At 35.8% G+C, this 14,303-nt stretch overlaps 2 protein-coding genes across 2 annotated transcripts in view; both read left to right on the plus strand.

Moving 5' to 3' along the window:
- The first annotated feature begins 6,071 nt into the window (after positions 1 to 6,071).
- Positions 6,072 to 11,879, plus strand: LOC127438450 (telomeric repeat-binding factor 2-interacting protein 1-like). The gene is made up of 4 exons (XM_051694051.1): positions 6,072 to 6,197; positions 6,612 to 7,593; positions 8,344 to 8,468; positions 10,541 to 11,879. Exons 2-4 carry the CDS (start codon positions 6,624 to 6,626, stop codon positions 11,126 to 11,128), a joined length of 1,683 nt encoding a protein of 560 aa, XP_051550011.1. The 5' UTR covers positions 6,072 to 6,197; positions 6,612 to 6,623; the 3' UTR covers positions 11,129 to 11,879.
- Positions 11,880 to 12,724: 845 nt separating this feature from the next.
- Positions 12,725 to 14,303, plus strand: part of LOC127438460 (E3 ubiquitin-protein ligase RNF123-like) — a 202,867-nt gene continuing 201,288 nt past the window's right edge. The window contains exon 1 of the mRNA XM_051694070.1: positions 12,725 to 12,841. The gene's annotated coding sequence lies outside the window, so the exon portion shown is untranslated. The remainder of the gene's footprint in view (positions 12,842 to 14,303) is intronic.

The raw sequence follows: 14,303 nt of genomic DNA on the forward strand, positions 1-14,303 counted from the left end.
ATCTGGATGATATCATCATCTATAGCAACGATTGGCAGCAGCACATCCAGCATCTGAGGGCTGTCCTGAGGTTGCTGAGGCAGGCGGAACTCATGGCAAATCTGAAGAAGTGTGCAGTTGGGCGGGTGGAAGTACCGTATCTAGGCCTCCACTTGGGTCATGGACAAGTGCGTCCCCAAATAGATAAGACAGCAGCCATTGCGGCTTGTCCTAAGCCAAAGTCCAATAGGGGGTGAGACAGTTCCTGGGATTGGCTGGCTATTATCGGAGGTTTGTGACTAATTATTTGGATGTCACCAGCCCGCTGACTGATCTCACTAAAAAGGGAGCGCCAGACCCAGTCCAGTGGAGGGAGCCATGCCAACAGGCTTTCTTACAAGTAAAAGCCGCACTCTGTGGCTGTCCACTATTACATTTCCCTTGACTTCTCTCTCCTTTTTGTTTTACAGATGGATGCATCAGACAGGAGGTTGGGGGCTGTGTTGTTCCAGGTGGTGGAAGGGGAGAAACGCCCCTCAGTAAGAGAGACTAGGTACAGCACGATAGAAAAGGAATGTTTGGCCATAAGTGGATTCGGTGGCAGGTGGGATGGGACCCCGGCCTGAGTCGGGCGGTGGGGGTATGTGGAGGTGGAGCCGAGCGTCGTGCTGTGGAGAGTGAAGCAGGGGAGATGAGTGGTGAATGATTTCCACCTGTGCTTAACAGTCTTGTGTTTCAGTCAGTAGAGAGAGAGAGCTCAGCTGAGAAGCTACATGTGTGTTGGCCACTGCCGTTTTCATTTCTGTTGAAGCACCTTGAGTTGTGTGCATGTGTAGCTGTACCATTGCTCTTTGAAACGAAAGAGTTTTGTGTTGAATAAAAAGACATTTCTGTGTTGGAATTGCCTTCTCCCGCTTCCTCATTTCCCGAAACTCAGGATTTTGTTACAGTTTGTTTCTACCTATCCATTTTCTTGTCACTTCAAGAGAAATGACAAGCACAATCTACCCCATCAGAGGCAGATTCTTCTGAAGCATTTAGCACATAATTGTCAGGTAAGTGACACCGCAAATTATTTTCTTCTTTTTTGGGACATTTTCATAGTATAATCAATAATTAACTGATAAATAAATTCAGCATTATGTCATTAACAAACATTAAATAATGTTTAACAGATCAGTAAATCCTGTACTGTACATTCAAATATAAATATATCTGGAAATATATGAATCCAAAGTATATGAATCATTATTTGGAAATACATTAACGATCTGTTAAGCATAATATAATGTACATTTGTTATTATTAGGTTTATTTACACTATAAAAAGGTGTTTTCCTGTTTATGTGGTTGGGAAAAGATGCGTTTTGAATGTTATTGTATCATTGCTACATTTAAATTCATGAAAAAAGTTGCTGTGTGTCTGGTCCTTTCAGTTTACAGTACATTAGCTCTGTTACAATATTGAGCAAGGTTTCGCTTGAGGAGGACAAAACCAAAATATTCCAAAACCTTCAAAGAATTCTTCAGGAATTTTTTGCAAGGCAACAACTCTCTCAAGCCCAAGAATCTTTATAATATTGTACGTTTGAGAAGGTTTTCTGCTTATTTTATACAGGGTTTAGCTATATGTTTGACGTTTATGTCATATGTCACCATCTGGCACGTAAGAAGCAACATACATATTGTATACAGAATCTTTACATTACCTGCTAGTGTTTAAAAAAGTAATATTTTATTTTAATTCCAGCCACATATTTAAATTAACAGCTTATATTTATTCTATTGATGCGCCATGGCCAACAGGTATGATTTAATTACTTCTAAGTCAAAAGTTGTACATGAATGCAGATGGACAAAGACGTGTAGACCTCCTAGCCTGGTTTAGTTTGTTGGCAAATATTTATTCATTTTGTGGACATAATCAACTAAAAGTTACTAATGAGGTTATTAAAGATAATCTAGAAAGTAGATTGGGTAACTTCTTTTGAATACTGGTCAAACCAATTGCTTATGTTAGTTATTTGGATAATCGTGGCTAGCAGGCCAGACACATATACAGTATCAAGTTAATAAAATAACAAAATAAAAACAAAACCATAAAATCATGGAATGTTGGGATTTTTATTATGTTTTACACTGTAATCAAAAAATCTAATTTTAGTTGATTTTTGGTATAATTTGCAAAAATCCTGAAACAAAAGCAGTTGAGAGCCATAACATTTATTTGTTTGTTTGTTTCTACAGTTGCTACCTAATCTATGTATTTGTACTGTTGTTGAACCCATGAGAGCACCTAATAAGCAAACTGTAAAGATAAATTCATGGCAAGTGCAAAACTGCAAAACTGCAAATCTGCGTGTTTCCTTGTTTTTGAAGTTCTGTCACATTTTTAGTGTTTATAATTCAGGGTGTCATTGGAGGTTGTGTTGTCTTGCCATGCTCTTTCCCTGACATTGAGCTTAAAAGTGAAGACATTACAGTGCACTGGCGACACAGTGACAGCCTGAATGTTTATGACATAGTTGGAGGCAAAGGACCAGCACCAGAACAGAATCCAACATACAAGAACAGAACTGAAACATACCCTGACCAGTACCTGAATGGCAACTTCTCCCTTCAACTCAAGAAGCTTGAATTGGCTGATGCAGGATTGTACAACTGCTTTATCACTCATGTACAGAAGGACGTACAAAAGAACGTAAAGCTCAACATTACAGGTGTGTGTCAAATTGATTCATTAACTTTTTAATTAAAAAAGTCATATGTAGTATGAGACAGTATACCAAACTAACTCTGGTTCGGTCCAAGCAATCGAACCAACTGACTGTGTATAGCGCTTTTCTACAATGTATCGGTAACTGAAAACTTCTGTTTTCACATGATGCTCAATCTAAGCCACTAGCTGTCAATGCAAATACACAAATTGTGTATATGCTCCTTTAAACATATCCAAACATAAATATTACTGAGTGCACCTTAAAATCCACTAGTCTATACAAGCCATGTGCTACTATATAGAAATTATACCCTTTACCACTGGGCAGGCATTTTTATGTTCTTTTTTTTCCTCAACTATTTTAGCAGAATCAACAGCAAAAGGAAACTCAAGACTTCTACTTGAAATGTGTTGTTGCAATGATTTTTAAATTAGTTTGAATTAAAGCAAATATCATTAAAGTGTTTAAAAATTTGGTTTCCAGTGTCAGTGTTTTTAGTCATTTCTATCTGTCTGTCTGTCTGTTGGTCGGTCTGTCTGTCTGTCTGTCTGTCATAATCCATAAATCAAACATCTAATCATAACTGTTACATCACCCCTGCTGTATCCTAACGATGAAATTATATATATATATTTATATGAGATGTGAGATGTCTAGCAGTATAAAGGATAGTATAAGCATTTAATAGGCTGTGAAATATGTCTTAAATAATATTTCCATGAATACTACCTATAGTAATAAATAAAAATGAATATAAATGTTGATTTCCTCGCAGTGATTTAGTAACAGTGACGTTTGGGGAGTTGAAAGAAAGGTTTGATCCGAGTAAAATTGACCATGTTTTACTATAGTAATGTTGTAGTAACCATGTTTTTTTTAGCGGAAGTCATCATTTTAATGTAATTAACAATGGTGTTACTACAGTAATATAGTGTTAAATAGTAACCATGTTTAATTTTGTGTTTTTTTTTTTGAGTTTGGAAAATGTGTTTTTATAACTTTTATAAACTAAATGCTACTGCAAACTCCAACTCCAAATTCTACTAATGCTGTTATTAGCACAATCATTATTACTAATAATAATAATATTGGAAGTTCGGGTCATTTTTGACCCATTTTGATATTGTTTCTTTAATAAAAATGATATCCTTTATCTGAGTGGCACAAGACTTGGTGATTTGTCCTCCACTAGCTATCTAAACACACACACAACAAATCTGGACTTGATTTGATAAGTCTAAGTGGTTAAAAAAAAAATTTAAAAAAAAACCAAACAAAAAAAAACAACACTTGTGGTGTTCCGGTCAAAATTGACCCGCCGTAGGAAATGAATGGGAAATACTAAAATACAGAGATTTTTTTTTTAATGACACATGACTTTAAAAGGAAATAACTGTCCAATCGGAAAAATTGAAAAATAGCTTACATATATATGTATGAGTTCTTTACGGATCTTCTTCAGTGTCTTCGTGTGCACTTACAGTAGATTAAATTTCAGCTGTACTTGGTGCACCAGTTTTCCAAGCTTCTTTGTCTTTTGTGACATATTTCCAGTTTATTCATTTATGATGTAGTGATGCTATATGCTCACAGAAGATGCATTTGTGTGAACCTACAGCGATGTGTCTCGCCTGACCACATGTGATCGGATCACCCGAGATACATCTTAATCCTGTGATGATATGCATTAATTCCAATTCCTGTTGTTCTCCAAAAATCCTGAAAAAAAGATCAATTTGATTTATCTTGTTTTAGAAACAACACTGCATAAGATATTTCGGTTTTTCAGAGAATGTATTTTTAACATGTGTATTTTGTCTTACTGTATTGGCAGAGTTTTTATAATCAAAACAAGTGAAACAATCTACCAGTGCTGAAGAAGTAATCCAAAGTATTTAGAATATGTTACTGACCTTGAGTAATCTAACGGAATACATTACAAATTACATTTTACAGCATGTATTCTGTAATCTGTAGTGGAATATATTTCAAAAGTAACCCTCCCAACCCTGGCTATAAACAAGGTCTTAGTGAGTATTGTATTATGTTTTGCTCAAGTCGTTTCGGCTAAAACATGTTACGATGTCCTTACAGAGCTCAGGGATAACGTGCGGTTCGTGGCTCTACATACATCCTGAGGCCACTTCTTTAAATCGTCCTTCCAATCCATATATTGTCCTTATTAAGCTCTGTCAGGCTATGCTCACACATCTAGGAGTATGAATGAATGATCAACACCGCAACGAAAAAATATATGAACGTACGATGCAAATACAACTGTAGCTGTGTCTCGATTCGAAGGCTGCATGCTAGGTAGGATGCATCCTTTGAAGGCCTCAGTATACCGAGCATCCTCCTTTAAACAAGCCTTGTTTAAAAGAGACGGCCTTCGTAGGACAAACGGAAACAGAATGTAACATGGTTGCTATCACATCACGCCACTCTTTAACAAATGCGACTGCTTTAAGTGACAAGGGAACAAAGTCCCTTTGGAAGGGAATGTATGAGGTAACTTTTAGGAGAGTTATAATGATATAGAGAGAAAAGAAAATAGATTTTACAGGTGTACTTTTAGTCTAATACTTTATTTTAATTATATATTACTATAATTATACATATTATATACTCTGCACCCGTCTACTGAGGTTAATTTCCATTGAAGCAAAGAATTGTGGGTTGTGAGTGTCCACAAAGGATACACCTCATGCATCCTCCAAATTCCCGTTAAAGAAGGTCACATACGAAGGCTGCATTTGGAGTGTCCTCCTCGCTTTACTGAAATGCGGCCGACAAATGCGACCTCCGGAGGACGCAGCCTTCGAAACGAGACACAGCTTGTGTTTACTTCTTAGCGGAAGTACCTCCCACATTTCGCAAAAAGCATCACGGGGCGTAGGAATAAAGTGGATAGAGATCAGCCACTGCATTGAGCACTGGAGCCATCTACTGAATATAGTTATTATTTCATGGAATTGTTGTTTTTTTATTGACAAATTGTGATGTTTTGACACTCTTTCAATTTACTGAAATGAAAGTTTTTATTAAAGTGAAGATAACATAAAATGTGCATTTTAAAATGCACAACTTTAGTGTTTTTACTTTAGTAAAATTAGTGTTTTTACATATTTAAAAAAAAAAAAATCACAAAAAAATACAATATTAATCATTTTTTTAAACCCGCGAACACCAGAATGTGACTCACAAACGAACACCGTACACCGGAAGTGATGTTATTTTCCCGCTCAAATGTTATTCCCGCTAAAAGGCGACCGTAAACAGTTGTGAGTCTCGCTATAGTGCGAGACCTCAAATTATTTCCTTTTCCGTTTATCTCCAAAATTAAAGTGTCAGTGCGTATTATCACTCAGGCGACGAAGCGCACAAACACAGATTCCGTGACTCTTATTTTGAAAAATGCCTCAATCGAATCTTTTCTGTGGTATGTAATCGCCTTAGTTCATCCGACGTGCTCCTGAAACGCTTCAGAAGTAAACACAGGTAGTTAATATTTTGATACATTAGTGTTTTGATTTCTTAACAGGTCGTGTGTTCTCATTTGCTTTGGATATTTTAGGAGACTTTTGCATATTTAGGCGTTGTTTGCTTTACAACAAAATTGTGATATGCAAACTTAAAGTTTAATTATTCCGAGTTGTAAATGCAAGTGCAAATAAATAAATAAATAAAATAAAATAACTTAACTATAATAACTTAATGTGGCAAAAGTTTGAGACCACATTGTTTTTTATTTTTTTTATTGAAACCAGGGAAAAAAAAGATTAAAGCAAAGAAGTGAAGAACCTAAATAAAGAAGGAATATTTATGATTCTGCATTGTTTCTAGGTCACCTATTAAATGTAAGCAAACTTGTAACAGACCATGTCATGAACTTTGTTTTTACATTTCCCCCAGATAACTCTCACAATGTCCAAGATAGCCAAGGAGGAGATCTCTGACATATCCCCGGTCTTATTCCTGGACATCAGTGGACATCCAATGCGATTCTATTTAAGACCTGGTCCTACTAAAATGCAGCTTTACCCACTGATAACTAATGGAGGAGGCATTATGTGTCGAAATCAAGAGCCTGGTGCCATTTTACTGGTGGACCCTGTGGACGTGACTAATGCCATGGCAAACACTGGACAAACATATATCTCCACTCAGTTTATCAGAGATTGTGTAAAGCAGAACCAACAATTAGATATAGATGGATACACAATAAGTATCGGGCCGTCTGTCCAGACAAGGATGGCTTCCCGCAACCAAAGCAATGGACGGTTGTGTTATTCACAAGACGATGATGCAGCCATATTGAAGTTTATGGAAAAGCGGCGTCATGAAGCTAAAGGCATTCTGGTTTGGAGAGAAATGGAGAAGCAACGTGTCACAGACCATAGCTGGCAGTCCATGAAGAATCGGTTTCTAAAGCACCTTCAGTATAAGCTCTTGGAGAAAAGCCCGGAAAAATGTCCAGGCACTACCTCTAAAAAGAAACCCCTAACCTTTTCTGACAGCTCCTCGTGTGAGGAGGGTATCACTCAAACCTCGTCAAAGACTGGTACTCCGCAAAAGTCACCTCGGAAGTCAGTGGTAATCTCAGATGCTGCTGAAACGCAAAGCGCCACAGAGACCAGCTTGTGTCCAACTCTGAGTACAAATCCTTCAACTTCTCCTGAGAGAGCGAGTTTACCTCCAGATGTGGCAGAGGCAGCAGGGGAACCATCACAGGCCTCCAGTAATGATGGTGAGCAGGAATCTTGTGTCCAGATTCACGAACTGGACAAAATGATTAAGAATACACAAGAGCAACCTCGGCCAGTCAATGAAGGGCCTGAAATGTCTAAAAGGCCAAGATTGGATGAGGATTGTGATGGACAAGACATTCCAGATGGTAATGCTTTTTTAAAAGCTAAATTCTGTCATTATTTACATGTCATTCCAAACCTGTTTTACTTTTTTTTCGAGGTTCACAAAAGAAGCAATTGGAAAAAAAAAAAAAAAAAAAATGTTAATGCTTTTGTTTTCCCTACAGCAAAATAAACTATTAAAAGGGATTGCCACGCTTCAAAATGTACTAAAAAAAGCACCATAAAAGTATCGTAATAGTTCATATGACTTGTGCACTTTATTCCAAGTTTTCAGAAGTCATACAGTTGCTTTATGTTACTCACTTAAATTTACCTCATCTGCAGCTCTCAACATTCGTACCACATTTTTGCCATCTCCTGATTATTGTGATCTTTTCACTTCAGGATCGGTTATGATACATGATAGAATGAATTCCGTTTAGCATTATTGACATCGAACCTGACATGATGCGTATTCATGCCAAGTTTGAATATGTGCATGTGGCAATGCAATTTTAAAACTGCAGCGGAGTCACATTTTTGTAGTGATTTAACAACTTGTATTTCAATAACTTAAATAATTTCGGTTTGTTCAATACAAAAGCTATTGTATGGCTTCGGACAGACTTGGAATATAGCGCACTGGGCATATAAACTAATAATATGGTACTTAAGTATAATTTTCTTTGGTTATTTCTATAGTTTGACAGCTTATTGTTGTAATCTTATTGTGTTTGTTGAATGAACACCTCAAGAAGCTCTGTCCAAAAACCATTTTCTCTCTTTTTATTTAGGATCAAATGAAAATTCCTCATCCCTTAACGAAACCAGACAAACAACCAGCAAATCCTCGACACCCACCTCTAAGAAACTTGGCATTCTTGCAAGAGCTGCAAGAGAGTTTGAGGACTCTGATGTGGTACGATGAAACATCATCAACCCTATATATTTTAGAAATGTAGATGTCAGCTCAACCAGAAGTTGGCTCAAAATTTAGGTTTGATCATTATATTTACTAGTGAAAGGCATCAAAGGCATTAAATGCCACTGATCCATATTTACCGATTACTCAGTAATCCATTATTTTGTAGAGGGCGGTCAAATAAAAATTTGTGCCTTTTAATTTGAAAGCAAAACAACAGGTACAGAAAAAACCTTTAAAAAGTGGCAGCAATATTATTTTATTTTTACTAAGAGATAAGTTGGTCTGCTACTAAAATCAGTTTATTTTAGCACCCCTTGTTGCATTATATTCCTGTAGTGTGAGTCCAAAAATTGAAAAAATGGTTAATAATGGTTACATTTTACCCATTTTCAATAGTCGAAAACCGTATGTGGGTCATATGGTATGAGGCTAGTTTTTCTTGTAAAAAAAAAACAAAAAAAAAAACAAAGGTCTAAAAGACAAATAATGTTGAAACTATTTACATAAGAAAAATAATGTCAAAATCTTGATTTTCGAGAGTCCAAAAATACACTATTATGAAGAATAAACAACACGTGTGGCTCAAAATTAAAGAACCGATCACAGTAAATCGGTAAAAAAAAAAAAGTTAATCAAACCGATTACACCAAATGGTGCCATTTATCGGAAGAGTAATATTAAAGAATGGATAGCTGATTAAATAGAAAAGGGTGCATATAGGTAAAGAATATTAGTCAAATCAGTTATCAGGTGCTATTCTTTATAGACCCACCAAATAATGCCATTTATCGGTACATTCAGTATTAAAGAATGATAACTGATTTAAGTAGAAAAGAATGCATATTTGTAAAGAATATCAGTCAAACCGATTTATTGGGTGCTATTCTTTAGAGACCCAACAAACAGTGCCATCAATCGGTTGACCCAATAATTAAGAACCGATAACTAAAAAGAGTGAATATCGGTAAAGAAAATCAGTCAAACCGATTTATTGGGTGCTATTCTTTAGAGACCCAACAAACAGTGCCATTTATCGGTTCACCCAATAATTAAGAACCGATAACTAAAAAGAGTGATTATCGGTAAATAAAATCAGTCAAACCGATTTATTGGGTGTTATTCTTTAGAGACCCAACAAATGGTGGCATTTATCGGTTCACCCAATAGTTAAGAACCGATAACTAAAAAGAGTGAATATCGGTAAAGAATATTAGTCAAACCGATTATCGGTGCTATTCTTTAGAGACCTACCAAATGGTGCCATTTTTTGGTAGCCACAATATCAAAGACCCGATAACTGATTAAGTAAAAAAAGAAAAAAAGTGTGAATATCTGTAGAGACCTACCGAATGGTGCCAAAAATTGGTTGACCAAGAGTAAAGAACCGATAACAAAAAAGAGTGCATATTGGTAAAGAATATAGGCCAAAGCAATTATAGGGTGCTATTCTTTAGAGACCCACCAAATGGTGCCATTTATTGGTTGACCCAATAGTAAAGAACCAATAACTAACAAGAGTGCATACTGGTAAAGAATATAGGTCAAAGCGATTATCGGTTGCTATTCTTAAGAGAGTTACCAAATGGTACCATTTATCGGTAGGCACAATATCAAAGACCCAATAATTAAGTAGAAAAGAGTGAATATCTGTAAAGAACATCGGTCAAAACCATTATTGGGTGCTATTCTTTAGAAACCCACCAAATGTTGACATTTATCGGTTGACCAAATAATTAAGAACCAATAACTAAAAAGAGAGAATATCGGTAAAGAAAATCAGTCAAACCAATCATCGGGTGATATTCTTTAGAGACCCACCAAATGTTGACATCTATCGGTTGACCAAATAATTAAGAACCAATAACTAAAAAGAGAGAATATCGGTAAAGAAAATCAGTCAAATCAATCATCGGGTGCTATTCTTTAGAGACCCACCAAATGTTGACATTTATCGGTAGACCCAATAATTAAGAACAAATAATTAAATAAGAGTGAATATCTGTAAAGAATATCAGTCAGACTGAATATCAGTATCTCTAATGCCCTTTAATGGTTCACTTCAACAGATGGATGATGAAAGTGAAGAGGACGAGGGTCCAAGTGAAGCACCATTGATCAAGTCTTCAGACACCCAAGGAAGTTTAGCCACCCCTGAAAATCTTGCAAGGGAACCAGAAAGCCAAGCTGAGCACCACAAAGCCCAACAACATTCACCAGAATCCCTTTGCAATGGGGCAACACCGATACCAGCAGATGAAGGCTCAGGGCCCAGTAGCACAGCTGTCCCTATAACTTTGAGTGGCCATAACTTCATCTTTGAGTCACAAGAAGACCACAGCAAGTCAGTTCAAGAGGAAACGTTCTCAAGGGACTTGCTAGAGGTCAAACAACATGTCATGAACTTGATAGCAGAGACCAAGAAAGACCTTGTTGAGGTGACCAAGGCACTGTTTAAAGCCAATGGTGACCTCACAAAAGCTCAGATGTATCTACTAGAGGGATACGACCGTGAGATGCACGGGCCCCTCTGGACCCGTCTAGATGATGAGTTACTCTTGTTAGCTGATCCAAATGAACTTAAGCAGCTTCAATCGAAATATGGAGAGGGGGAGGTGAATAGGAGAAAAGCCTTTCTCAAGACAACAGTTAACTGAGAGTATTTGTCTGGTTTAATGGGATTTTTGTGAAACCAGTCTCTTACTAAGACTGGACAGAGATAGTTATAAAAGAATAGACAAATGTTGTCACAATTTTGTAACATCAGTTTGATGTTTTAGCTCAGTTTTACATTGAAATTTGATGTTCTTAGCTCAGTTTACATTGAAATGTTTATGTAAGAATTTTGCATAATGACTGTTAAATATGTAAAAAAAAATACAGTATTTTTAGAACTGTTTAGCAGTGTGTTATGTGCATTTTAAATACAATATTACTCAAACAGTGTAGGCATTCACACATTTATCTATCATAGAGCTGTTCAGGTTGTTGTCCGTAAACCAGTGAGGGAATTAGCATTTTCGAGCCGGGTGTTCCCGATGGGTTTTATAATGGACGTTTTGAATTTAAGAGTAAAATAATAGCTAATAATTGAACACTAGATATCGACTAGAGTACGGTTTTCCATTGAGTATTTAGTCTCTTGTACCCTCTAAAATTCAGATCAAGCTAATTTCTGTGGACATTTTTAAGCAGTTTTTCTTTTTTTTTTTTGTCCAAAACAAGGAGTTATAATTCAATACAAATGTACAGCTTGGCCAGAAACATACAAACAAATGATTAGATTTGTCTTTGATCAGTCTGGGACGATGGGTCTAAAATCTAAGTAATAATTCTCCTGTTTTAACTCTTAACTGTGGTATTTTCATTTAAATGTTTTTATTATTAGGGCATAAATTATAGTCCAGACTGGTGTGGAATCTTTTTTTAAAAATCCTGAAATTTAAATGCGGTTCAAAGGAGTAGAACTTTAAGCCGTCAAGCGCCCCCTACAGAAATAATTCTCTCTCATAGGAAACAATTAACATTTAGTAACATCTGCCGCTGGTGGTCATTATATGGATTTAATGATTCGCTTTCGTACATGTCTAAACGTCTTGTCCCAGACGGTGATCCATAGCGCTGAGTCGAATGTTTTAAAGACAATTGTGCGGCAAACATTACAAGCAAATAACTGTTTCTTATGGCTTACACAGTTAGATTCCACTTGGGGGCGCGTGACGGCTCAGAAAACAGAATCCTCCATTGAACCGCATTCAAATCTAAGCACGATTGTTGCCTTATTTGAGACACATGTACACTTAAATGTATAACCTTTTTCAATCTATTAATTCAATTGATGGGTACCTGACATATAAATAGAAAGCCGCCCCAGCAACCTCTATAATAAAGTGTTAAAAAAAAATCATTTTTTTTTATTATTATTAATTTTTTCAGCGTTAACGCATTAATCACAAATGACTGTGATTGGTCCGAGCTGAACAGCGCTGAGAAAAGTAACAAGTGTCACGTTAGAACACGAACCGTGAGCTACTTTTAACAGCGGTCTGGACAGTAGTTTACTCCTGAATAACAACACTGAGAAACTTTAATAGCAATTTAATTAAAAAACAAACAACGAAAAGTTAATAAATGATAATTATTATTTAGACATACTGTATTTAACCAGTTAAAAAAGCAACTTCCGGACCCCGCCCAATTTAGTACCTTACGTTAGACCAATGGCTATTCTATCCATGTATTCTATTTCTATGATTTAAGGCAGTGACTGTAGACATATTTAAAGAGGATAGTCCAATAACACAATCTGCAGATCACAAATACACACCAAATCAGTGACGACAGCAGGATATATTGAAAAACAACCTAAGGTATGATCGCTTTAAGTGTGTGTGTGTATGTATATGATTACAGCAGCTCTTGCTGTCATATGCATTTAACACGGAGGGTTCAACACATTAAATATTGTTTTTGTCACACGTATTTTGGGCATTTTAGAGCCTTGACAGTCCTTTAAAATCATTCATATGTATTATAAACATAATGACCAATAATATGATCAGTTATAAAGTATCAGCAGGATGGTGGCTGTGTATATTTATGTTTGTTTGCCAAGACAACAGCATGTAAACATTGAAACTTTGGGTGATTTGGTTGTCAATATAATTGGAATCTTGACTTCATATGTAAAGTCTAGACCTGAATGTGTGATTGTGTGTTATTATACTATAAAGGGACCAAATTGTGTTGATTCCTCTAAAATGTAAAGAATTCATTAACAAAAACGTACCATAATAATAAATGTGTGGAAATGGTGCCATGTTAATACCATTTTGTGGACTGTTACCATGGCATTCTTTAAAGTACCTTGGAGTGTACCTTGTAAATACCATGAAATGTAAATATGGCAATCATTCCGTATGACAGTATTTATTAAAATGTGGTATTACAGTCTGATGCCATCTTTGTTCCACGGTACTATAGTAAACATTAAAACATGAAATATAAATGATATATAATGCTTAACAGTTATTAGCTCTCAGTATATTTTCAAATAGAAATTTAGTGAAACTTTTATTCATATATTTTCATATTTGTATGTACATGAACTATCATATGATGATTAATTACTTCCATGGAATATTCCAGATTCAATACAAGGTAAGCTCAATCGACAACATTTGTGGCAAAATGTTGATGAAAACTACAAAACATTATTTTTACTCATTATTTATTTACACGTTTGTATAATTATAAATTAGAGACCAACAGAGAGTGGATTTTGCCGATATGATAACTAAGGTGGTGGAAAAGGCCGATTATCGATTAATTGGCCGAAAGACAAAAAAAAGATGAAATCTTAGTCTTTCCATACACTGCTGGGTGAGGACAAGTTCCCAGATTCAGTTTATTCATCAGCCAAATTTGAAGATTTGGCGCGTAACATGGGACTTTTAACAATAAACGAGCCTGAAAAACGCCGGGGACTCTTAATTTACAGTGTCAGAGAATTGGCTTTGTTACAATACTCTATATCAGAGTATTTACCAAATTAAGCTTTTTATAGCCTTGTTTTGTATATATTTCACTAGATGAGGTTAACTGAGGAATAGGGTTTATTATTATTATTATTATTATTATTATTATTTTTAACAAGATATGAAGTTAGAGACACGATGCATGTGGTGACGTGGCACATTTCCATTAAGTCTAATTTTTCTTTGTATGCCTTCAATTTAGAACACTTGATTATCTAATCAAAATAACTAAATATGCATTGAAGTAAGGATAAAAAAAAGGATATAGTCAATGATGAAAGATTTAGATACAGAA

The sequence above is a fragment of the Myxocyprinus asiaticus genome, chromosome 49 (assembly GCF_019703515.2).
Source record: "Myxocyprinus asiaticus isolate MX2 ecotype Aquarium Trade chromosome 49, UBuf_Myxa_2, whole genome shotgun sequence".
In the NCBI taxonomy this organism is placed as follows: domain Eukaryota; kingdom Metazoa; phylum Chordata; class Actinopteri; order Cypriniformes; family Catostomidae; genus Myxocyprinus; species Myxocyprinus asiaticus.

Excerpts from the sequence above, each read along its gene's own strand:
- LOC127438450 (XM_051694051.1), top strand. The coding sequence starts at position 6,624 with ATGTCCAAGATAGCCAAGGAGGAGATCTCTGACATATCCCCGGTCTTA. Across the intron at positions 7,594-8,343 it reads TGGACAAGACATTCCAGATG|GATCAAATGAAAATTCCTCA; the intron begins GTAATGCTTTTT and ends CTTTTTATTTAG. Across the intron at positions 8,469-10,540 it reads AGTTTGAGGACTCTGATGTG|ATGGATGATGAAAGTGAAGA; the intron begins GTACGATGAAAC and ends TCACTTCAACAG.